Source organism: Gorilla gorilla, chromosome 4 (assembly GCF_029281585.2).
Source record: "Gorilla gorilla gorilla isolate KB3781 chromosome 4, NHGRI_mGorGor1-v2.1_pri, whole genome shotgun sequence".
NCBI classification, from domain to species: Eukaryota; Metazoa; Chordata; class Mammalia; order Primates; family Hominidae; genus Gorilla; species Gorilla gorilla.
Genome location: NC_073228.2, coordinates 173,506,698 through 173,531,138, shown reverse-complemented (window position 1 = coordinate 173,531,138; position 24,441 = coordinate 173,506,698). Strand labels below are relative to the sequence as shown.

Sequence of the window (24,441 nt, the reverse complement as noted above, 5' to 3'; positions counted from 1 at the left end):
TGGCAGGACTGCCTGTTTGACTCCCTCAGGTCTTTCAGAGGGCTTCACCCTGCACTTGGTCCTCTTCTCTGAATGTGACCCTCCTTCCTGTTGCTGGGTACTTACTGCAATACCAGGTGCCTTATACCTATGGCGTGTTTTGTCTGTTTGTTGAGAAAGGGTCTCACTTTGTCGCCCAGGCTGGAGTGGCTGGGGTGCGATCTCAGCTCACTGCAACCTCTGCCTCCAGGGTTCAAGCAATTCTCGTGCCTAAGCCTCCTGAGTAGCTGGGATTACAGGTGCTTGCCACCACACTCAGCTAATTTTTGTATTTTCAGTAAAGACAAGGTTTCACCTTCTTGGCCAGGCTGGTCTCAAACTCCTGACCTCAAGTGATCTGCCCCCCTTGGCCTCCCAAAGTGCTGGGATTACAGCTGTGAGCCGCTGTGCCCAGCAGCATGTTTATTTGTTAAATTTTTTAATTTTAAAATTTTTAATTTTTGTGGGCACATAGTGTGTGTATACACACACACACACACACACACACACATATATGGAGTAAATGAGATGTTTTGATAGAGGCGTACAATGCATAATAATCACATCATGGAAAATGGGGATCCATGTCCTCAAGCATTTATTCTTTGTGTTACAAACAATCCAATCATACTCTTTTAGTTGTTTTAATACCTACTCTTTTGTTTAACCTGCAACCCCACGAGAAGAGGTTATTATTTCTTTTTACACATGAATAAACTTGCCTAAGATCACACAGCTAATAAGAGGGGAGGCTGGAATTTGAACCCTGTCTGCCTGACCCCAGAGCCCACCCCATTAGCTTCTCTGCTACGACCCCTCCTGAGCAAGGCCCTTGACACTCCAAGGTGAGCCATGAGCAGGCCTAACCTCCTCTGCCCTCTGGTCCTGCTCTGCCAAAGACAGTGTGCATGCACCTAGAGCAGGAGGAGAAATCAATATTTCTAAAGGGGACCATTTCCACGGGAGCCTGCCAATATCAAACAGAAGTGTTTGAATGTACTGACTGACAATTAAGCAGTAATATTTATTTCTACAAATAGAGAAAGAAAAGCCTCCCACAGGCTTCCTAAGCAATTTTCAATAGTCAGTCAACTGAACTCCCCCAGAATTTCCCTAATAGAGGAAACCACAAATCATCACCATGCCCCACAGTTCCCTTTCCATGTCAGCCCTCAGAATACCTGCTTATCTACTCATCTTGGATAAGTGCATCTGCTCAGCCTGCTCGGTAGTGACTCGAAAGGGTGACAAAAGTGGAAGAAAGAATGGTTCAGACAGGAGATAAGATGGCTGCTTGCCTGTTAACTGTGTCTTTTAATTTGTCCTTTGGCAACATGGAAGGTAAGTGTATCAATGTTTCAAAAATGAAGCTGAGGTTAAAAAGTTCTCTACCAGGGAAGCTGGATAAAAGTAACTTCAAAGCAATGGTCTCTACATTTGGGAATTGCAATTTCCCTTTCAGATAAAAACCCTCCGCTCCTTTATGTTCCTTTGAGTCAAGTATTTCTCACTTATTTTATTGTTTGGAAAAGTTTCAGACTGCAACAAAAGGAGGATGCGTTCAATGCTTAGATTTTGTTCAAATAGATACTAATTAACATGACCAGTCTTTATGAACAAAAAGGCAATTGTGAGGATTTCTTTACGTTTAAAAAACGATTATGAATCTTCCCAAATTTGCCAGCAGTGGTTATTAGCCTCATTTTTTAAAATGAGAAATAAACTGGAGAATTTTGCTACATGTACAGGCATTGTAGTGAAGTGTCTCAGAGGGCCTGGAACCAGTCAAACCCCATCTCTGACATATGCTAACATTATGGCTTTGGGCGAGTTATTCTAAGTGACACGGGTTTTGTTTCCCTATCTGTAAAATGGGGCATAATAAAGGAAATGTGTCATACTATCACACAGCCTGACACATGGTAATTCCCCTGTGAATGTTAGTTATTGTTGGGTACAAAGTATCAGTCTGATCTCCAGGCCCCAAGGACAAAACTGATGCCTCTTCCATCTTCACATCCCCTCTCTGATGAACACACCCGCCCTGCTTGGCTATTTGATCACTCACAGTGGCCTAAGAGGAATATTCGCCCATGCTAAAATTTCTCCTGAGAGCTGATTTTCTTTTCAACTAACTACTCTGTTAGGAGGAACTGAGAAACAAAACCCTCCTACACACTGGACACAGCACTGACAACCTTAAAGGAAATACAAGCAAATAAATATAAACACACATGACAAACATTGGACAGGACATATGCTGTATAAATATAGCAATGCGCTTTGCATTCCTGAATACACCCTGCTAGCTCTCTGGAGACCAATTTACGAATAAGGCTTTCCACCAGCATTTCTGGCTGAGCACTGGGGAGTTAGATTAAGTGTTGAGAATGTCTGCTTTGAGCACATCCTGAGCCTCCACACCAGCCCAAGGCACTGTATTGATCCTCTTTCTTACCATGGACTTTGCCTGAAAAAACCAGCTCAGGTTTCAATGAGAACATTTTAACTGCAGAAAGCTAACCTATAAGCTGAGACCAAGCAAAAGTAAATACATACATACATACATACATACATACATACATACATACATACATACACACACACAAGAAGAAGTTGTGAAAGGAAAGGAACAGACATTGAAAAACTGCTTTGCTGTAAGGAAATATCACAAGGTCTTATTATGGAACACTGCACTAACCAAGCTCAAAAGGTGTTGAACACATTATTCAACACCATCCCAAAGGCACCTGGCATTTAGACAACAGAATCAGGGAGAGGAAAAGTACATCTTTACAAGCAGAGGCCCCCAAGGGGGACCCTGTCACCCAGAGCAGCAGTGAGTCCCTTACAGGCAGCGTTTTGCCATCCTCCGCGCACACACACATGATGACTTCCACATTCCTCTGTGTGGTCTTGTTGTACTTGTCAAAGTCACCTTGTAAGAGAGTAATGTAGATGTCGTTCCTGACATCCCCTGAGGCAGAGGGAGAGAGAGACAAGAGTTAGTGTGGATTACAGCAGGAGAGACGCTGACTAACTAGAGGGGATGGAGGGTGAAAAGAAGCTCCCCCACCTGGATTGGTATTAATTAAAATCAGAATTGCTTAGAGAAAGCATTTTTCCCTCGTCAGGGAGGCTGGAGAAGTAGGTAACAAGGGGATGAAGGGATGCTAGGAAATCAGGTGCAAAAAGGGAAGTAGGGACACTCAAAATTGGCCATGTTTTTCTCGACATTAAAAATCATTTAATTTTCATCCTCTAGTGACACCTTCTGGGAAGGCAAAGGAAAGCTCCAATTGAATTGATCCTGTCCCATGAAAACAACCAAACATATACATCTGCCGATATTTCACTGTGTAGGAGCAGAATAGAGCAACTTTCCATGTGTCCTAGGGACACAGGGTTAGGAAGGAGCTGCAGAGGATCTTCAGGAAGGGAGGCAAGAAAAGTAGAAAATCTGCCAGACACAGGTAGCTCATGCCTGTAATCCCAGCACTTTGGGAGGCCAAAGCGGGCAGATCGCCTGAGCTCAGGAGTTCAAAACCAGCCTGGGCAACATGGCAAAACCCTGTCTGTATCAAAAAATACAAAAAAATTAGCTGAGTGTGGTGGCACATGCCTGTGGTCCCAACTGCTCAGGAGGCTGAGGTAGGAGGATTGCTTGAGCCTGGGAGGCAGAGGCTGCAGTGAGCTGAGGTCAAACCACTGTACTCTGCACTCCAGCCTAAGTAACAGCTAAACCCCATCTCAAAAAAACAAAAAGAAAAAAAAAAGGAATAGAAAATCCTACAAGGGGTTACACAAGTAACTGAAGTCTCAGGTAAAGCATGGACAAATAAATGACAGCACAGGCCCTAGGAGACGACCACCAGACAAATGTGGAAAGAAACAGCAAGTCAGTGGGAGCCATCATGAACAGAAGTCCAAGACACAGGTTTAAGACACAAAGAGAAGTTTCAAAAGAGTATTACTATTGTCAAAAGACAAAATTACAACAAATTTAGTTTAAAGACCTCACTTGGCTCTATTGCAATTCTAGAATCGGGCAATGCTTCATCAGTATTCCAAAGAGCTGAGCAGAAGAGGTTGGCTTTATAGACAGAGAAGGCCTGAAGGAAGTAGAAGCAAGACAGAGTGAATTGGTTATTTCAAAGTTATTGCCCTCGTAAGGCTGAAACAGGGAAACAGAAAAATAGAAAAGTGACTGATTGTTAACATCAGGTTACTTCAGGAACTTCATTATCATGCCCATTGAAAATTGAAAATGGCCTGTCTGGAAAATAGGCTGTTTCTCTTTCTTTCTTTCTCTCCTTCTTTTTCTTTTCTTTTCTTTCGTTCCTTCCTTCCTCTCTGTCTCTCTCTCTCTCTCTCTCTCTTCCCCCCACCCCACCGCCCTCTCTCCCCTCTCCCAATTTCTTGCAAGATCAGATAACAGTTTAGTTTAGGTTTGATGACATGACCCTTTAGCATGGCTGACTCCATTTTGATTTTCAGTCTGATTTGTTGGGGGCTGGTGCAGGAACTTAGTCCAAAACAATGCCCTCCTATAATTTTTGTTTAATATTATATAAACTCATTTTTTAAAATTATACAAACATTTGGAAATGTAGTGGCTACTTCTGGAGACAAAGATATGAAGGAACTTTTAACATTTCACTTTATACCTTTTCACGCCATTTGAATATTTTACAATGAACACGAATTCCTTTGGTAATATAAAAAAAAAGCTTAAAAATATAAGAGAATGACAATATTCTCCCAGAAAGAGTGCAACTGTTCTGCATGTATAAAATATAAATGATGTCCACAATAAATTATTAAGTGATAAAAACAAGTTGTAGAATACAAAGTATATATACTTTGTATATTAAGTATATTAAGTAAAGGAATATAAAGTATATTATATAAAGTATATTAAGTAAAGGAATATAAAGTATATTAAGTAAAGGAATATAAAGTATGACCCCATTTGTGGGGAAAAGGGGTATGTGTTTATATTTACATGCTTGTGTCTATTTTGTTAATGCATAGAAGTTTTTGGATATACAGACATCATTTTTAGTGGTTACCTTCAGGGACAGAAATGGAGAGAGGCAGTAAAAAAGGAAGGAGTTGACTCTTTAGAAGGAAAATGAATTAGACAAGCTGAATTGGCCCCCATGTCCCCAGGGGAAGGTCAGAGAAGCTGTGTCTCACCTGGCATGATGATCTCTGGGAATCCCAGCTTCCTGGCCACCACGGTGGTCCTGTCCACCAGGTGTGGATAGTCCTTGCGAATCTGAATGATGTCACCCACCAGCATCTTCATGGTCACCCAGAGGCCTGGAAAGGAACAGCTCACCGTGAAGAGCCCACTTTTGCAAGTGTCCTCTCAGTTGGCCCTCCTGCCATCTCTCCCCTCTGTCTTTCTGGAGATCACTGGGAACAGAGTCATACAGCCACAGATGCAGCCACCCAGCCCACAGGGCCTCTGGAACGGGCAATCTCTGGGTCTGAATCCTGCTAATTATTTCTAGCAGTGTCAGCCTCTGGCAAATTATCCCACTTCTCTAAGCCCAAAGTGAGGATGACAACACCTATCTCTCAGGCCTGGATTAAGAATGAAATCAAACAAGGTAACTTATTAAAGTGCCCCTGGAACACCGGAGATATTCAGGATGCATCAATTCCTCTCTTCTTTTGGCCACTAGGACATGCCTCCAATTTTCTTCAGAAGATGTGACTTATCCCTATAGATCATATGTTCCCATTCTTCCCAGTGGTCTGTCTGGAAGGAAAGCTAAGTATCCCAGGGTTCAGGATTTTGATTCATTTGCTGAAGAGTTAGGGGCTCCCAAGCTGGAGCAGGCTCAGCCCACTGGCACATTGGCACTATACCTTGCCCTCCACTGTCCCCCTTGGAGGCTATGACTTTGCCCAGCAGGCTGTGTAGGAAGTCATTCTCAGCTGTAACCCTGGAAAGGAAAAGAGAGCATGAAATGGCCACATCGTGTTCTCCTTGTGTTTCAAGGGGCCCCATGAATCTCCCCAGCCCCTCCACACGCCTCAGGTGAAAAGCGAGTTTGCGTATGTCAGCCCAGGGTATATACATGCCATCAAGAGGTACCTCACTTTTTATCACAAAGCAATGTGGCTCTGAAATTTGGGAATATCAATGCTACAGGTAGAGGCCATTTCTTATTCTCCAGGAAGATGCTTATAAAGGTAGGATTCCAAAGCTTTCAACATGCATATCTGCTTAGCAAGGGTAAAGACTTGAGTTGCTCCTGCTAAGTCGTTATCACACGCCTTCAGCAAAGTCACTAGCCTCATTACCTGGACCATCCTTAGGGCTATTAAGTACTGATGATGCTCTCAAACTGGAGCCCTGCTTTCTGGAAGACTCCTTTTGGAACAGAAGAGGAGAGGACATTGACCTCCCTTATTGCCCTCCTCCTAAGTCATGGATACGTCTATCCATGAGAACCAGGTTAGGATTCCCTGCCACACGCTCCTGAAATGCTGCTGCTTCACAGCTTCGTGGTTTCTGCTGCACTTGTAATTAATGCATTAATCTTTTGTTGATTATCTGTTTAATTCCCCATCTATACTACGAGCTCCATGAAGACAGGGCCCATCTTGTTCACTACTTCATCCTCCACACCTAGCACAGTGCCAGCCTCTGCCAGGCCACCAATAAATGTCTGTGGCATAAATAACGTCTGATGAATGAATGGCTGAAGAGCTGTTTGGTTTTGAGTGCCTGGGCACTGAGCCAATGATTCTCACCCTGCGCTTCCCTTGGGAGGCTCCACCTGCCTATCACTAACTCAGGGAACTGGTACCCTCTGAGCTCCAGCAGCCCTTGATGACAAAGGGTGTGGTTGAAGAGAATGGAAAGAAATGGGAAATGTCTTACGGGTGAAAAGGAATGAAGTGCTGCTTTTCTTCATCACTCTCAGCTTTCCCCTTGATGATGTCTGTTATATCCATAACTAGAAAGAAGACAGAATGAATTAATGGTTTAACTTCCTCCTGCTCCCATAAGGGATGACAGTGGGATGAGCTTATGGGACAGGAGGTAGAGCCTGGGATGCCTGGGGGTCAGGAAGGCCTAAAATGGCAAGCAAGCCAGTGCTGCACAATACTCAGACAGCAGAGGTTCCTCGCGTGCAGCACCAGGGCAAATACCTCCAGGCAAAGCAGACTGGGAGGTCAGAGGGCCAGGGAGGCATCCAAGAGCACCACGGCTTAGCAGAGGCCAAAAGGAAAGGGTCAGAGCCGTGGCTGTGGAATTCAGCAATTAGGTTTGGATTTGACATGCATGTATTGAATGTCTACCATGCCTACAAAACCAGAGAGCAGTGATCTCTCTGGTCTCTGTAGGATCTGAGAATCTCATGAAATATCCACCCTCTTTTCATAAGCGTACTCGTATGTACAGATACATAACTGAAGAATCCTCAAATCCTGTGATTCCAGAGGTATCCTGGATCCTCTGAAACCTTTCCTTAAATCAGCCACTAAAGGTCCCAAAACCAAGGTAAAGAACTCCTATACTAGAATGGGGATTATAGAAGTGGGAGTGTAGGAGAGGGCTGAGAAAAGCTACTCCAATCAAGCTCATACCCTAGTTACAGAAAATACCTCAAACACTCCAGGTACTGGGCAGGGGGCCATTAAAATTGCTTGGGTAATAATCAACCACTGACTGCATCTAGATAGAGAGGGGAGTCAGAGAGCAGACAGGAGGAGAAACTGAGCATCCATTCTCTCTAACTGACTCTCCTCATCCATCCTCAGTGCTGTGATTAGGGCGCGGCAATTTCCCTTTGGCTCCAAAGTTATTCATAGGACCTGGTAGATCAGATAATCATCTCTCCCTGTCCAGAGTAAAGACTATGGAGATGAGGACGTGACCTATATTAAAGCTCCTGGGGCTTCTGCTGAACCAAATGGGAAAGAGGTACATTCTTTCCACTGGTTGCTAAGTTGGTAGGATGCAAGCTTGGGACAGCTGGCTGATAATTTGCCAACTAGTTGGACAGCCATCTTCTTAGTAAGCCAGCATGAAGACATAGGGGCTGAGCAAGAAAGACACAAATTCTTTATAGTAAGCCAGCATGAGGACATAGGAGCAAGAAAGAGAAAAACTGATTTGAGTTCCTGGATCCAGCTATGCCTGAAGCGATCTATTCATAAGCCCTTCAGTTACACCAGTAAAGTACCTTTTTTTTCCTTCTTCTACCAGTTTAGATCAGATTTCTGTCATCTGACACCAAAAGAGACGGCAGGCTACAGCTGAGGACAAAGACACACTTTGCAGTAAGGTTGAAGGATCCTCACTGCCTTAACAGAAACACCATGATGTCAGAAATGCCCCCACAAGTAGAATCAGAGCATTTTAGAGCAGTAGAGGATTTCATGAATTAACCAGGTATGAGTCCTTCATTTTGCACATAATAAAAGTAAGGCTCTGGGGAAAATGCTTGCCCAAGATCACTGGCTGGCTAGCTAGCCGCAGTGCCACGTTAAAAAAAAAAAAAAAAACAAAAAAAACAAAACAGTGAGCTCAGTAAAACATCCTCCACTCCACCACTTTGCAAGCAGTGCCAGGGGACTAGTTGGAGAGTAAGCAGGTCTGCGATTACAGATCAGAGCATCTTGAAGTGAGAAACCTGAAACACTGAGGTTAGCTATGGTACATAGGGGTTATACACGGTATACTCTTAAAATTTTATATTTTAATAAAAAGAAGAAAACTGGCATATTAAATTGCCATTTTCACAGGTATTTAAATTGCCTTTGATGAAAAACATACATTATGTAAAGCAGGCTGATTAAAAGAAAATATATTTGGTAAATAACAGTACAAGTGGTAGTCAAACATAACTAAAACCGTAAAAGTGGGGCAAGAATGAGGAAGCCTTAGAAACCCAAGGAGAGCTAAAGCTTAAGAGGAATGCAGAGCTGATGTTGCTGTACAGCAGCCTCATGCAGGGCTCTGCCTCAGGTCACGCCAATTCTCCAAATGTCCGTTTCCATCTGGAATTTAGATGTGTGGTAGGTGACTCATTCTGTGTAACTGCATTTCCTGTCCTAGATGTATTTTTTAAATGATTTGCTCCTCATAATTAGATCCTGCCTGTATTGTTTTTCCTTTTTCACAGAGCTGGGGAGCAAAGGTGTCAACTGCTCAGACGGCCCCGGTCTCCCGATGCTCTACTCCAGACAAGAGGAGCCCATGATTCACTGTGTTCATCATAAATCTGGACTTAGTCACCAATTATTTTGATTTAGTCACCAGAAATGTAGTTATTAAGGGCTGTCTGGCATAAATTTTGCAGGGGTGGGGGCAGCAGGAGGCGGTTGGGAAACAAATCATCATTACAATTCAGCCACATAAAATGTGCGCTCCAATAAAAATTAATGATGCAGAGTGTGCCCCTTACCTGCCACCCCAAAGGGCCTCCTCAGTCCCTGCGTGCACTTCTTTGCACCAGTATCCTTAAGATCCATCTTGCCGACCCGGACTATTTGACAAATCAAGTAAATTTTATCCCTGTTGAGGTCTTTGTTTCCAAGATCCTGTGGGGAAAGAAACAAAAAAACTGACCATCATGTGCTGAATGGGGGAAAAAAGGTAGACAAGAAAACCCAGTAATAGTAATTTCTGAGGGATGTATATAATACTTGCTATACAGGGACCAATCATACAATAAGTCCTGGAAAAGACAGAAAACAAGGCTCTCACATCCATTTTACAGATAAGCAAGGTAAGGTTTGCAAAGGAAAATGAGTGATAAAACTCTAGTGTTTAATCCCAATTCTTCCCTCTCAAAATGATAGGGCGAGAGAAGGGTAGAGGTGGAATATCAGCTGTACAGACAGGATTCCCCATATGCCAACGTGATAGATCCAAAAGTAGCATTTGCTACAGATGACTCAGATGACACCACCGGTCACATCATTGCTCAGAACCTCTGAGAGAGAAGACAAAAGGAAGAGAAAAAAATCATAACAGCTACCATTTCCTCCTGCACATCTAAAGTGTGGCCATCAGTTGGGTTGAGGTAGTGCTAACAACCCCAATATCTCAGTGCTTACAACACAGCAGAAGTTTACTTCTGGTGCAGTCTACAGGGCCAATGCAGAGGGGTGGGGGCTCTGATTACTTACTTACTCTGGGCCCCTGGCTGGCAGCTCTATCTCAGCACAGGTGCACTCACTGTCTCTGCCACAGGGGAAAGGAATGTGGCAAATCACTTCTGGCTCTTAAATCATCTACCCAAGAGAGATGCACATCACTTTTTGCTTGCATGTCATTTGCCAAAGAAAGGCATATGGCCGCACCTGACTTCAAAGGGTCAGGAAACTGCAGTCAACTATCTGTTTGTTTATTTATTTATTTTATTTATTTTGAGACAGGGCTTCACTCTGTCACGCAGGCTAGAGGGCAGTGGCATGATCACAGCTCACTGCAGCCTCAATCTCCCAGGCTCAAATAATCCTCCCACCTAAGCCTCTTGAGTAACTGGCACTACAGGCATGAGCCACCATGCCTACCTACTTTTTTTTTAAGAGATGGGGTCTCACTATGTTGTCCAGGCTGATTTCAAACTCCTGGGCTCAAGCAATCCTCCCACATCAGCCTCCCAAAGTGCTGGGATTACAGACATGAGCCACCAGACCCAGCTCAACTGAGTCTAGAAAAGCCAAAACTGGTGAAATGCACTGTCTCATCCACTGTGCTAAGTGATTCCTGCATCACCATATTCAATCTCTCACATCTCTGAAGTACATACAATTATTGCATCCCCATTTGACAGATGGGGAAACTGAGACACAAAGAAGATAAGAGCCTTCCCCAAGGTCATGACCATAGCCCATGAGACTCTGGGCTTTGAGCCCAGTCCCTGACACCAAAGACCACAAACATAGCTACTACAGTACAGCTCCCTTGCCATCAGAAAGGCATGCAGGAGGAAACTCCTGACTTCATGCTCAAATCTAAAAGCTTCAGTGATCCTGAGGCCCCCTGCCAGTAAGGATCAGCTAAGGAAGAAACAACAAGACATGCTGTTGGCATCAGAGTAGAGTACCCTGGGCCAGGTCTCAAAAGGGAACAGTTTATTCTCCTTCGAGTTAATTCTCATGTGGGCATATGCACTGGGAATAAGCTGTCGGCTCACATCAGATCCAGGACCAAGGCACAGCTGCCATCCCCTGCCTCTCACTATGCTGGTATAGGAGGAAGGGAGTGGGGATGTGCAGAGTCTCTGGGAAAAGGGCAAGGCCCCAGTGTGGTCCACACCTTCCTGCTTGGGGACCATGACGGTTAAATTTTGTATGCCAACCTGGCTAGGTTGTGGTGCCTAGCTGTTTGGTCAAACACCGGTCTGGATATTGCTACGAAGGTATTTTGTAGACCTGATTAATATCTACAACCAGCTGACTAAGTAAAGGATATGACATTCTATAATGTCCGTGGGCCTCATCCAACCAGCTGAAGGTCTTAAGAGCAAAACAGGTTTCCCAGACAAGGAGGAATTGTGCCTTAAGGCTGTAGTATAGAAATCCTGCCTGAGTTTCCAGCTTGCCAGCCTGCCTTTAGGATCTCAAACTTATATTCCATGGGTTCTGTTTCCCCAGAGAGCACTGACTGGTACAAGGGCTGTTCATCCCACCAGCTGCAGGAATGGACATCTGCTTTTCAGGCTAAGAAAGACCCCCCACCCCATCATCTGCATCCCTTGCCTTCTTCTGCAGGCATTTGAATTTGAGATCCCAATTATTTCACGTCCAGATGGTTGGAACAGCCTTGTCTCTGGCCTGCCTGACTCCTTCCTCCAAACCACCCTGAAATCTCTTATGAATTCATCTTTAGACATTGCATCTATTATTTCATTTCTTTCCCCCCAACAACATTAATAGCTCCCTATTTCCTACCCTATTAGTTCTACTCTTTCCCAGTTGACATGAAAGGACCTAGACATAATATATCCAGCTGTCCTAGCCCACTGATTCCCCATGACTCTCTGAATATAAGTAGGTTATTTTTGTCACAAAGATTTCTTTATTGCTCCATAAACACACAACACTCACTTCCAACTCTGGATCTTTCTTCCTAACCACCCTGCTCCCACACCTCCCCTCCAATGCTTGCCTCTTCCTCCTCTACATATCCACATCCTTTCCATCTTTAAAACTTGAATCCTGCTTCCTTCATAATGACCTCCATCCCTAATACCTTCTCTCCTCAAATTAGGATTCTCCATATTTTTGAAATACTTAGATTGGTGCCTTTCAGAGGCATTTCAGAGCAACAGAGGCCCTGGTACCTGAAAGCTTCCTAGACTTGAAGGGGCTGAATTGCCTCCCCCTCCCCCCTCCACACACACACCCCAAATTCATATATTGAATACCTAATCTTCAGTGTCTCACAACATGACTGCATTAGGAAACAGGGTCTTTAAATAAGTAATTAAGTTAAAAAGAGGCTGTTTGGTCAGTATGACTGGTGTCCTTATAAGAAGATATCAGGGCACAGACAAACACAGAGAGAAGACCACGGTGAAGACTCAGGGAGAAGACAGTCATCTGCAAACCAAGGCAAGAGGCCTCAGAAGAAACCAACCCTGCCAACACCTTAATCTCAGACTTCTAGACTCCAGAATTGTGAGAAAATACATTTCTCTTGTTTGCATGAACCAATCTGTGATAGTTATGGCAGGCCTAGCAAACTAATATACTACATAAACCTAGAAGATTCCCAGGTAAGCCCCCATTCCACCTTCTTCTCTTAACAATTTTTTACTTGCTCAAAGGAAGATGTCAGACCTCTTAGAGCTGTCTCATCAGACAGCGCCCCCCCCCCACCACCCCACACACACACACCTCCACACTAAAGAATCTTAAAGTGTAAAAAATAGCCAAATGCTATATTCACATTATATTCTCTGGAGGGTGTGTCAACTGGCAATCCTTATACAGAATTGTGCTCCAATCTATGGTGTCTCCCAGTCATTTCTGCTTCAGCCTTATAAAACTCGAAAGTACTGGGGAAGCAGGGCAATGGAACTTAACAAGCATCACCTGATTTAGGAACTCATTAGTGCTTCTTTTATTGTTCACTCTTGTTTCCTGTGTGTTAGCAGCCACCCCAAAACTGGGCTAAATCTTAGGGAACCTCGTAGTATATGCTGCTTTCTTCTTACACAGCCTTGTGGGGTAAACCCTTACAAAACAGAGGGAAAGGGCCGGGAGCAGTGGCTCACACCTGTAATCCCAGCACTTTGGGAGGCTGAGGTGGGTGGATCACGAGGTCAGGAGATCAAGACCATCCTGGCCAACAAGGTGAAACCCCGTCTATACTAAAATACAAAAAATTAGTGGGGCGTGGTAGCATGTACCTGTAGTCTCAGCTACTTGGGAGGCTGAGGCAGGGGAATTGCTTGAACCCAGGAGGTGGAGGTTGCAGTGAGCTGAGATTGCACCACGGCACTCCAGCCTGGCGACACAGCAAGACTCCATCTCAAAAAAATAAATAAATAAAAATAAATAAATAAATAAATAAATAAATAAATAAAACAAAACATAGGGAAAGTCAACAGTCAGCTGGACCCACACGCCAGGCTCAGAGAGGCTCAAAGATCTGGAAGCCTTCCCCCAACATAGGAGACCAGGAAGAGCTAACATCCAGAGAGTGAGGAAATAAGGCCAGCAAGGCACATGCTTGCCAAGTCTTATCTCATCTCTAATTTAAACGTCACCTCAACACCCAGTTGAAAGTAACTTCCAGTCACATACCATCACATCACCCTGTTTTAATTATCTGCATTGCTTGGATTGCTTTCTGACATTGCTCTTGTTTATTTGTGCATGCATTTTATTATCTGAATTTAACCCCACTGCACCATGAAAGCACTCACTGCTGTATTGCCAGTGCTTAGCACAGAGCACATGCATAGCAGGCACTCATCGGCTAGCTCTTGGATCGATATAAGAAGTGAGAGCACCATCACCTTCCTTGCCCCCTGATATGGTCTGGATCACTGTCCCCACCCAAATCTCATGTTAAAATGTAATCCCCAGGCTGGAGGTGGGGCCTGATGGGAGGTGATTGGATCATGGGGGTGCTTTCTTATGGCTTAACGCCAGGAGAAATAACACCAAAGGTGCTATCATCATGATAGCGAGTTTTCCTAAGACCTGGTTGTTTAAAAGTGTGTAGCACCTCCCCCGTCTCTCTTGTTCCTGCTCTGGTCACATAGGACAAGCTTGCTTTCCCTTTGCCTTCTGCCATGATGGCAACTTTCCTGAGGGCCCCCCCAGAAGTCGAGAAGATGCCAACATCACCCTTCTCATACAGCCTACAGAACCATGAGCCAATTAAAGCTCTTTTCTTTACAAATTACGCAGTTTCAGGGATTTCTTTATAGCCATGCGAGAATGAACTAATACACCCCCAGATCAAGACTCTGATCATCTCAACAGAGGGAAGCATCCACCTGTTGAGCCTGTCAACCAAGGCTCTCAACTCCACTTGTTCTGAGGAGCTGAGGCGTGGCCCAGGCAGAATTCCATGAAGGCAGGATTACATTCTCATTAATGCTGTGTGACACAAATTTACTGATGCTCTTTCCCCCGTGTTTACATCATGAATTGGTTCTCTGAAAAATGAACCACTGATTGATTCCCCGTCCTTCTCCCTCTCATGCAACATCTGTCTTGTGGTTTAATCAGGAAGGCCTGTGGGACTGTCCTATTTATCAAGAAAATAAATAGGCTCCTCCTTCTAACTAATAACAGGTAAACAGGATGGAGGCACATCTATATATGCCAAGAAAACTTTGCCTAAGCAATTAGGACCTATGATCCCATTCCATGACTCTGGCCCATTTTTTAAAGAAAATAACAAAATTAATCAGCTATTCCTCAATCTAATCACAAGATAACATAAGACATTGCAATTAATGGGCTGTAACCAAAAAATTATTGTAGAGCAAGGTAGGTTAATCTAGCATGTCGGTCACTCCTGGATCCAACTCATCTGTTTGGTCAATGCCCAAATCCCTCCCTGGCTCCTTCTCTGTAATTTCCCTAGCTAATACAGGCAATGTAGTGAAAAATCTCATAAACAGTGTTCTCCCCAAAGGAGCTTACAGTCAATGCTAAGATATTTAGGTGTCTTAAGATCACACTTGCTGGGTGTGGTGGCTCACACCTGTAATTCCAGCTACTCAGGAGGCTGAGGCAGGAGAATCACTTGAGATTCTCCTTGAGAGCCGAGATGGTGCCACTGCACTCCAGCCTGGGCAACAGAGTGAGACTCCATCTCAAAAAAAAAAAAAAAAATCACACTCTTCACTCCCTTATGGAAACAGGATGAGAAAGGGGTCTCTACTAAAAATTATAACCTTTACTTATCTCCTTCTTTCCCTTGTTTCCCCTATTCAGAGCTAAAAAGCCAGCTTCGCTCTCAGAAATAAATCATCCAAATAACAATCGATTTCAACATTTCTACGTACATGTCTTGCTCAGTGAGTGTTGGTATTTAGAAGGATGATCCTAAGGACCCACCAGATCATTAGTCATCTATGACTTAATTATATTCAGAATGTCCAGTTTACCAAGACAGTCAATATTCTAGAAAGGTCCTATTTTTTTCTGATATATTTTAGAAAGATTTTTCAGAAAGCCCTGAACAAAGAAAGGAACTCAGGTTAATCATGAATGAACTGGAAAATCAAAATTGCTGTTGTGCCCAGTTCACCTGGGCATTATTGCTCAAAGAAGTTGGTGCTTGTTTATGTAGCATTCTGCATATGTTCTGTGTGTGTGCAGGAGTGAGACGGATAGGGAGAGATGAGGAAAAACAGAGGTGAACATCCATCTTTCCGAAAGCTTCCTCAAGGCACACAACGTCCTTTGTCAGCTTTGGATTTCTGCTTGGAGCCCAGAACACAGCTCTGCAGGACAGCCACACTCCACCCTGAGCTCCTGACCAGCCTCATTTCCAAGGTCACATTTTTGTGGTTGGGGAACATGGTAACGAGAAGAGGGTGCACACTCACCGTGAAGACCACCTTCAGATTGTTGAGCATCTCAATCTCCTTAGGGAAGCCCCGGCTGCCCCATCGCACTAGGTAGTTCTCACTGTGGGAAGAAGAGTGGCAGCCCGTTACTGCCAAGGGACCTGACATCCATTTAGTCAAAACATTCACCAAGCATCTACTATGTGCCCAACACCATACTGGCTGCTGGGGGTATGCAGGTGTTTAAGATAGACATGGTCCTTCCCTCCGAGAGATCACAGTTGTGTTGGGAGACAGACATTAGACAGGCAAGAGCAAAGAATTACTAACCTATGTGTATTTGCCACTTCTATCCCTCTCCCATCTGCTAAGCAAACTCTGGCACAGCTGTCTAATATTTTTGAGGAGCATCTGCATACTGATAGAGGTTATTGAGAATGGCAGAGATGAGAGGGGAAAGGACTTTAGTATATTTTATTGGACATTAAGAATATATTTACCCTTTCTGGCCCATTCCCCATTCAAGACTGAGTAAAGATCTGAATCATTTTAAGTTACCCTTTGAATGTAGAGCTGTTTCCTTGAATGGAATGTCATACAGTGATGGGTCATATAGGGCCTCAGCCATTATCTAAGATACAATTAAATAACTGTTTAAATGCCATTGTGACACTATTTATATAAAATTGTGCTACAGGCTAAGCACCCTTAATCTGAAAATCCCAAATATGAAATGCTCCCAAACCTGAAAATTTTTAAGTGTCAACATGATGCTCAAAGGAAATGTCCATCAGAATATTTTAGATTTCAGATTTTGGGATTAGAGATGCTCAACTGGTAGATATATATAATGCGAATATTCCAAAATCCAAGAGAAAATCTGAAATCCAAAACACTTCCGGTCCCAAGCATTTCAAATAAGGAATAGTCAGGCTGTATAAAGGAAAAGTTCAGGATGTTGTATGAATGTGTATCAAATGGGCCTGACCTAGTGCATGGTCAAGGAAGTCTTTGCTGAGGAAATGACATGAAATAAAGTTGGTCAAGAAAAGAAGGTAGGAAAGGGAAATGCTTCAGGCAAAGTCAACGTGAGTAAAGGCCATGAGGCAGGAAAGAGCTGGATGCATCTAGGAAACAGATTCAAGGGGGCTGGGCGCAGTGGCTCATGCCTGTAATCCCAGCACTTTGCGAGGCCAAGGTGGGCAGATCACCTGAGGCCAGGAGTTCAAGACCAGCTTGGGCAACATGGTGAAACCCTGCCTCTACTAAAAATAAAAAAAATTAGCCAGGCATGGTGGCACATGCCTGTAGTCCCAGCTACTAGGGTGGCTGAGGCAGAAGAATCACTTGAACCCGGGAGGCGGAGGTTGCAGTGAGCTGAGGTCATGCCACTGCACTACAGTCTGGGTGAAAAGGGAGACTCCATCTCAAAAAATAAATAAATAAAAATAAACAGATTCAAGGGAAAGTTACAAGAGAAAAATTAGAGGGAGAGGCCAGACCACATAGGCTTTATAGGCCATTCAAGGATTTTTGCCTTGATGATGAGAGTAATGGAAACCCATTGGAGGGTTTTATGAGGACCAGCTATATGGTTCTAACGTACGATCCTTTGCCATCTCACATCTCCTAGCAGCCGTCATGCTGGTCAGTCCCATCACTCCAGGAAGAGAGAGAGGTCTAGCACTTATTTAAGTTAGAAGAAGCTTAATATAGTTTGCTGAGTTGAGTCATCAGATTTTCCACGCCATTTAGGAGCATAGAGTTGGTGCTAAATAAGTGCCCATTATTTTAAATTAGGAACAAGATTTTTTAAAAATTCAAAAATCAAGTTAGCCTAAGAAGGCATAAAGGGATTCAGCAAAATTAAAGGGACTTGACTTCCTTTTAGAGCTTGTTTTATCTCTGATGCCTCGTTCCTCTCTCTCCAGTCACCCCTAAAAGGTTAATGAGAGCAGACTGAGCAGAGTTCAAGCAGGCAATGGGGCCAATAGCAAATATGAACACAGTCCCAGATTAACCAATGCTTAAAACTCAATCAAGTTAAGTGGATCTTTTCATCTTTTGTGTTTTTTTCAGTAAGATCTAAAAATTGTAGTGGAGTTTGCAGTAAACTAACCAGGAAGTCTCCATGCAAATTTTTTTATTTTTAATGCTTTCTCATTGGTAATTTCTGTACTGTTGTCAGTGAAATGCTTAGATATATTCCAGTACCCTCCATCATATGTAGCAAGCCCCTCAGTGACCCAGCTTGCTACGTCTAAACAGCAAGCACCAGCAATTTTCTTCCAGGAGAAGCACAATCATAAATAAGGAAAACAATTTGGAGGGCTGAGCTGGTCCCATCCATCCTCACCCAGGAAGATCTAGGTGGTAGAATCTGAAGGCTCACAGCACCAAGACAGGTAAGACCTCCTCCAAATGACAACCTACTCGTAGGAACGAGGAGTACTATTCCAACTCCTCATCACACAATTTTTGGGCATAAGCCTTACTACTAGCCTGATACCTGAACTGCTTCTCTTTTGTCCTGTAAAAATTTACATTAAATTTCCCAAACAGGATCCCTTCAGGGATCTACTGGGTATCTGACCATGATTCAGTCCAACATTAAAACATCGATCCCAGCTATATTCTCCCCAGTCCACATCTGGACCACACTGAAGATGTCTTAACCTGCCTGTTGTTCACTGTATGTCGATCCTGGCTACAGCAGGCAGGAGCCCAGATTTCTTGCTTAGGAAAAGAGCAGCTCTTCAGAGTGAGACTGACATTGCGAGTGTTCCCAGATTCCCCTGCCCTCCTTCCTGCATTGTGCCTTTTCTCTTCTTCCTTTGCTTTCTCCTCTTTTTACAATTGCTGGTTTCTGCCCCCTTTGTCCTCCTCCCTCTGTTCATCCCCACTCTCCCAGGGCTGGCCCTCGTCTCCAGCACTCTCAGAGAGGTCACTCAGGCACACCCCATTGAGCATGGCCTGCCAGGTGGCACGGCAGGGAGCACAGCTGCCACCTCGCTGATTCATGGTCTCCCTCCACAGAGCTGGTCCAGCCATCCATCACTGAGATGGGGCCAGCTGACCACACTCCCTTGTCAATGTGGCAGGCAGTGAGCACTTTCAGATCTGTTGTGTGTCATAGGCCCCATACTGTTTCCTCTCGGTTGCTTCTAAGGCTCCTGAAACTGCAGCCAGTGAGCCTTTCAGAAACCTCGGGAGTAACTGACAGGGAACAGCAAGGGGCCCCTGCCTCTGACTCCCAAACCATTTCAAGGTGGGAGTAAGGGACCAGAGACACTCATTCTCGGGGTCCACCAAGGCTAAGCCAGGTGAATTGGGCTGACTCTTTGAGGTTAAGGACTTTGGTGCATAATAAAAAATACCTTTCCACCATAACGGTGCTGAAACCCTGGTGAAAACCATTTAGAATATTTGACACAACTCATTCCTTGGTGACAGACTTACGTGGGAAATAGCTTGTCTTTGGAGTTAGATGGGCCTGTATATAAATCCCAGCTCTGCTGTTTACAAATATTTGTGACTTTGGGCAAGTTGCTTGACTTCCCTGAGCCTCATTTTCTCATCTTAGTGACACGGAACCATGAGGATTACATGAGACAATGTACAGACCCCAGCACATTCTTCTGAGATGGACAGCCCCTCCAGTTTCATGCATGTCTCCAGGAGGCCGCTGTTTACTAAAGCACCACTATTCACCAGGCATGGTGTATTCATTCATTTAATCATCATAACAAGAAGCCAGGAAGACATCATTTTATCCATTTTTCCCACAAAGGCAGAGAGATCATGTTCTAGCTCTTTTCTAATGTGTGCCTCTACAAAAACTTAAAAATTAGCCGGGCATGGTGGCGCATGCCTGCAGTCACAGTCAGTGGCCTCAAATATGAGACCATGTCTTGGGCTAAAACCCCAATGGAGGAGACAGGCAGTGGTCGCCTGAGAGGAAGGATGGTCTAAGCCACAAGTAGAGGCCAGGAGTCTGGCAGTGGGAGCTGGAGAAGCAGCAAAGTCTCTTCCCTGGAGATTCCCAAGAGTATTTTCCCTTCCTTGAGCTGAGGCACCCAGAAGTTCCCTCACTTCCTCCACTCCCAAGAACAACTTATTAAAGTAGTAATAATAACAGTCACTGACCCTTGCAGTACAGGCAACATGTGCCAGGCCTTGTGCATCACAAACTCTTTCTCATTAAAGCCTGAAGCAAATGACCCTGTGAGGTCAGCACTCGCATTATGCAGATGGGAAACTCAGGCTTAAGAAACATTAACAACCTTCCCCACGTTAAGAAAGAGTAAAGGCTGGGGCCTAGATGTGAACCCAGACAGATCTCAGAGCCTATATACCCTTAGCCTATTGCTGCTACAGAGGATTTGGAGCATTCATTTCTTAGCTCATATTTTGAAAGTAGATATTGGCAGGGAGCAGTGGCTCACCCCTATAATCCCAGCACTTTGGGAAGCCAAGGTGGGAGGATCACTCGAAGCCAAGAGTTTGACACTAGACTGGACAATGCAGCAAGACCCTGCCTCTACAAAAAATTAAAAATTAAGCGGGTGTGGTGGCACATGCCTATAGTCCCAGCTACTCAGGAGGCTGAGGTGGGAGAACCACTTGAGCCCAGGAGTTCAAGTCTACAGCGAGCAGTGATTGCACCCATGCACTCCAGCCTGGGCAGCAGAGTGAGACCCTGTCTCAAAACAAAAAAGAAGTACATATTTTTATTCTAGCCAATGCTACTTGTCTGAATCTTGTTATTTGTGACTGCTTTCTGGCAATCAAAATCTATTTTACAAAACCCTACAACCATAAACTCCACTGTGGGAAAAAACTGGTGGTAAATAACACTTCCACTTGACTCCTACAACCTCCAAAGAAGTTATTTCCACATTCTCACTCAGGTGCAGTCTCTTTTCCAAGTGGAGATTGCTCCACAAGTGAGGATGGAAAGAAAAGATGCTCTGTGCACTGCTTCCCATAGTCAGAGAAGTAGGGCAACCCTGGACACACCTACCTTATGACCGTTTGCTTGTTGGGGTCGTAGAGAGACATGAAGAGCTCAGCATCTTCCCCAATTCTGCACACAAAGTTTCTCACAAACACATAGAGGCTATGGGTGGGGGATGAGGAGATCCGGGAATACATTGCATAATCTGGCTGGTCTTTTGACTGAAAGGCAGAAGGAAGAAGGAAAGAAGATAGAGAAAATTAGCCTAGCACCACTTAGAGCAACAGAGAGATAGTCAAGGATATTGGGTTCAAGCCTAAAGTTTTGGGCATTCCATCCAGCTCTGCCATCAAAAGCTTCTGTAACCTGAATCAATTCACTTTGACTCTCTTGGCCTGTATTTTTCTATCTTGGGAAATGTCACCATTGACCCAGACTTCTTCATAAAGTTAGTGTCATAAAAAACCACAAACTATAAAAGAAAAATATTGCTTAAATGGATTTTTTCAAAACTATAAACTTTTGCTCTTTGAAAGATGCAACAGCTAGGTACAGATTTGGAGAAACTTGCAAAACATATCTGACAAAGAATTTGTATCTAGAACATACAAATAACTCTTACAACTAATTATGAGGAAAATAACCCAATTAAAATGGGTAAAATGTTTGACCAGACACTTCCCAAGAGAAAATACAAGTGGAAATGACAGGAAGCACATGAAGAGATACTCAACATTACTACTTATCAAAAAAAATGAAAATTAAAACTACAATGAGATACAACTACACACCCACTAGAATGGCTAAGTTAAAAAGTCTGATATCAAGTGTTGATGAGGATGTAGAGCAACTAAAGCTCTCATATATTGCTGGTAGAAATGCAAAATTAGGCTGGCGTGGTGGCTCACACCTGTAATCTCAGCACTTTGGAAGGCTGAGATGGGCTGACCATGTGACCCAGGAATTCAAGATCAGCCTGGGCAACATAGTGAAAGCCCATCTCTACAGAAAATAAAAAAAATTAGCCAGGCATGTTGGCATGCACCTGTGATCCCAGCTACTCGGGAGGCTGAGGTAGAACAATCACCTGAGCCCAGGGGGTCGAAGCTGCAGTGAGCCATGATCACACCATTATACTCCAGCCTGGGTGATAGAGTGAGAGACCCTGTCTCAAAAAAACAAAAAAAAAATTGTACAGCCATTTTGAGAAACAGCATGGCAATACCTTAAACAGTTATATACACACTTATCACATGATCCAGCAATCCCACTGCTAAGTATTGCCCAAAAGGAATTAAAACATGTCCCCACAAGGATTTGTTTCCAAATGTTCATAGTTGCATGAGTATAATAGCTCTGAACTGAAAACTTACCCAAATGCCCAATAATTGGTCAATGCTATATACCATTGGTAACTGGTCAGTGGTATACTGACTCAGTAATATAAAGGACCAAAATGTTAATATGCACAACAACATAAACCTCAAAAACATCGTGCTGAGTAAAAGTCAAACAGAAAATTAATACTGCACGATTCCATTTATATCAAACTCTAGAAAAGGCAAATCTACAGTGACAGGAAATTAGGGGTTGCACGGGGCTTGGGGCTGGAGAAGGAGCACGAAGAAACTTTTAGGGTGATGGAAGTGTTCTTTATCTTGATTGTCACGATGTTTATCCAACACAATATATTATTACGATTCATTAAAGAGTAATTTAAAATGAGTGAAATGTACTGTATGAAAATCATGTCTTAATAAATCTAAAAACAAAATTGCTTTCAAATAACACAGAGTAGCTAAAATAATTTTTTTAAATAAAAGTCAGACTGTTAACCTTTCCTTGAACTCTTTCACTGATTTCCCATCCGTGGGAATAACGTCGCAACTCTTTTCCAAAACCCCTCAGGCCCTTTGAGATCAGGCTCCACTTACCTGCCTCTGCAAATCATTGCCTAAACTCCCCTGGTGTTCACCACTCCTCATCCTTGTTTGGCTTTCGTACTCCTTGAATAGTCAGAATGCAGTCCTACCTCAGGGCCTTTGCACCTGCTGTGCCCTCTGCCTGGAACACCCTGTCCCAGATCGTCCCAGGCCTGGTGCCTTCACATGATTCAGGTGTCAGCTCAAATGTCACTCTTGAGAGAGGCCTCTCCTGGCAGTGCCTTTTAACATAGCTCCTGAGTCACTTTGATTCACATAACCCTGGTTCATTGCCTTTTATACACTCATCTGGAATTAATATTTTCACTTATTTATTTACTTTTTTTATCGCCTTTCTTCTCTTCCCCTTCTGGAATCTACAAGCTCCAAGAGATCAAGAAACTTGCCTGCCATTTAACTACCTGTGAGATGGATGTTGAATGAATTACAGATTTGAGTACAAAACCACAGTTAAACACATGTGGTTGCTGATCATCTCAGGTCATAGACAGATGCCCCTTGAATAATACATAGTCTGGTTCATTAGCCCATTATTTTAAGTTTATGATGTGCTAAATGATTGTATCACTTGGCCAAAGCCTATTTAGTAAAGCTCACCATTTCTTCTTTGATACGCTCTGTGATTTTATCAGTTGCTTCCTCATGTGCATGGAACAAGCTGATGACGCTGGTATTATCAGGGTCCAAGATATTTCCGTCTTCATCTCTGACAATCAAATCAAGCTCAAGGATTCTGTAAAGCAAAAACTGGAGGTGAAGATAAATCAGGGGAGAACTTTAGGTCACTGGTGAGAAGCTTTTTACCAGAAAGTTCAACTGATTTCTGGGGGTCATATAGTCACATAGAAGAGCTCTACACTGATAGCCTGGGACACTGCTAGTGAGCACATATTGGTATAGTAGACCCCCTTTAGAAGGTACTGTAGTAGTGTGCATTCAATTTTTTAAAAAGGTGTATTTTCCACGGTATTAAACTGAAACACCCAACACTTGAACTAGGATGTGTTGCAGACTTGTTCACATCAGCAAGTATTGAAAAAAAAAAAAAAATGTCAGCTGGGTACGGTGACTCACGCCTGTAATCCCAGCACTTTGGGAGGCCGAGGTGGGTGGATCACCTGAGGTCAGGAGTTCAAGACTAGCCTGGCCAAGATGGTGAAACCCTGTCTCTACTAAAAATACAAAAATTAGCCGGGCGTGGTAGTGAGCTCCTGTAATCCCAGCTACTCAGGAGGCTGAGACAGGAGAATTGCTTGAACCTGGGAGGCGGAAGTTGCAGCGAGCCGAGACTGCACCACTGCACTCCAGCCTCGGTGACAGAGCGAGACTCCATCTCAGGAAAAAAAAAAAAAAAAAAAAAAAGTTCTACTAATAGAGAAATGGCTAAATCAACCATGATCTACCTATAATGGAATACCACATAGCAGAGCTTTTAAAATATTATATAGTTTTGCTATGTTTAATAATATATTTCAGTGCAAAAATCAAGCATGGAAAGATGCAT

The 24,441-nt window shown here is 43.6% G+C and overlaps 1 protein-coding gene across 2 annotated transcripts in view; it reads right to left on the bottom strand.

Annotated features, from left to right (window-relative positions):
• Nucleotides 1–24,441, bottom strand: part of DOCK2 (dedicator of cytokinesis 2) — a 441,813-nt gene that overhangs the window by 373,306 nt on the left and 44,066 nt on the right. For both annotated transcript variants that reach the window (XM_031011390.3, XM_055387440.2), the window contains exons 7-14: nucleotides 23,535–23,670; nucleotides 21,061–21,215; nucleotides 16,077–16,158; nucleotides 9,453–9,588; nucleotides 6,920–6,995; nucleotides 5,899–5,975; nucleotides 5,218–5,343; nucleotides 2,871–2,995 (exon numbers count right to left, since the gene is read on the bottom strand). In XM_031011390.3, coding sequence (XP_030867250.2) covers nucleotides 2,871–2,995; nucleotides 5,218–5,343; nucleotides 5,899–5,975; nucleotides 6,920–6,995; nucleotides 9,453–9,588; nucleotides 16,077–16,158; nucleotides 21,061–21,215; nucleotides 23,535–23,670 — 913 coding nt within the window. The remainder of the gene's footprint in view (nucleotides 1–2,870; nucleotides 2,996–5,217; nucleotides 5,344–5,898; nucleotides 5,976–6,919; nucleotides 6,996–9,452; nucleotides 9,589–16,076; nucleotides 16,159–21,060; nucleotides 21,216–23,534; nucleotides 23,671–24,441) is intronic.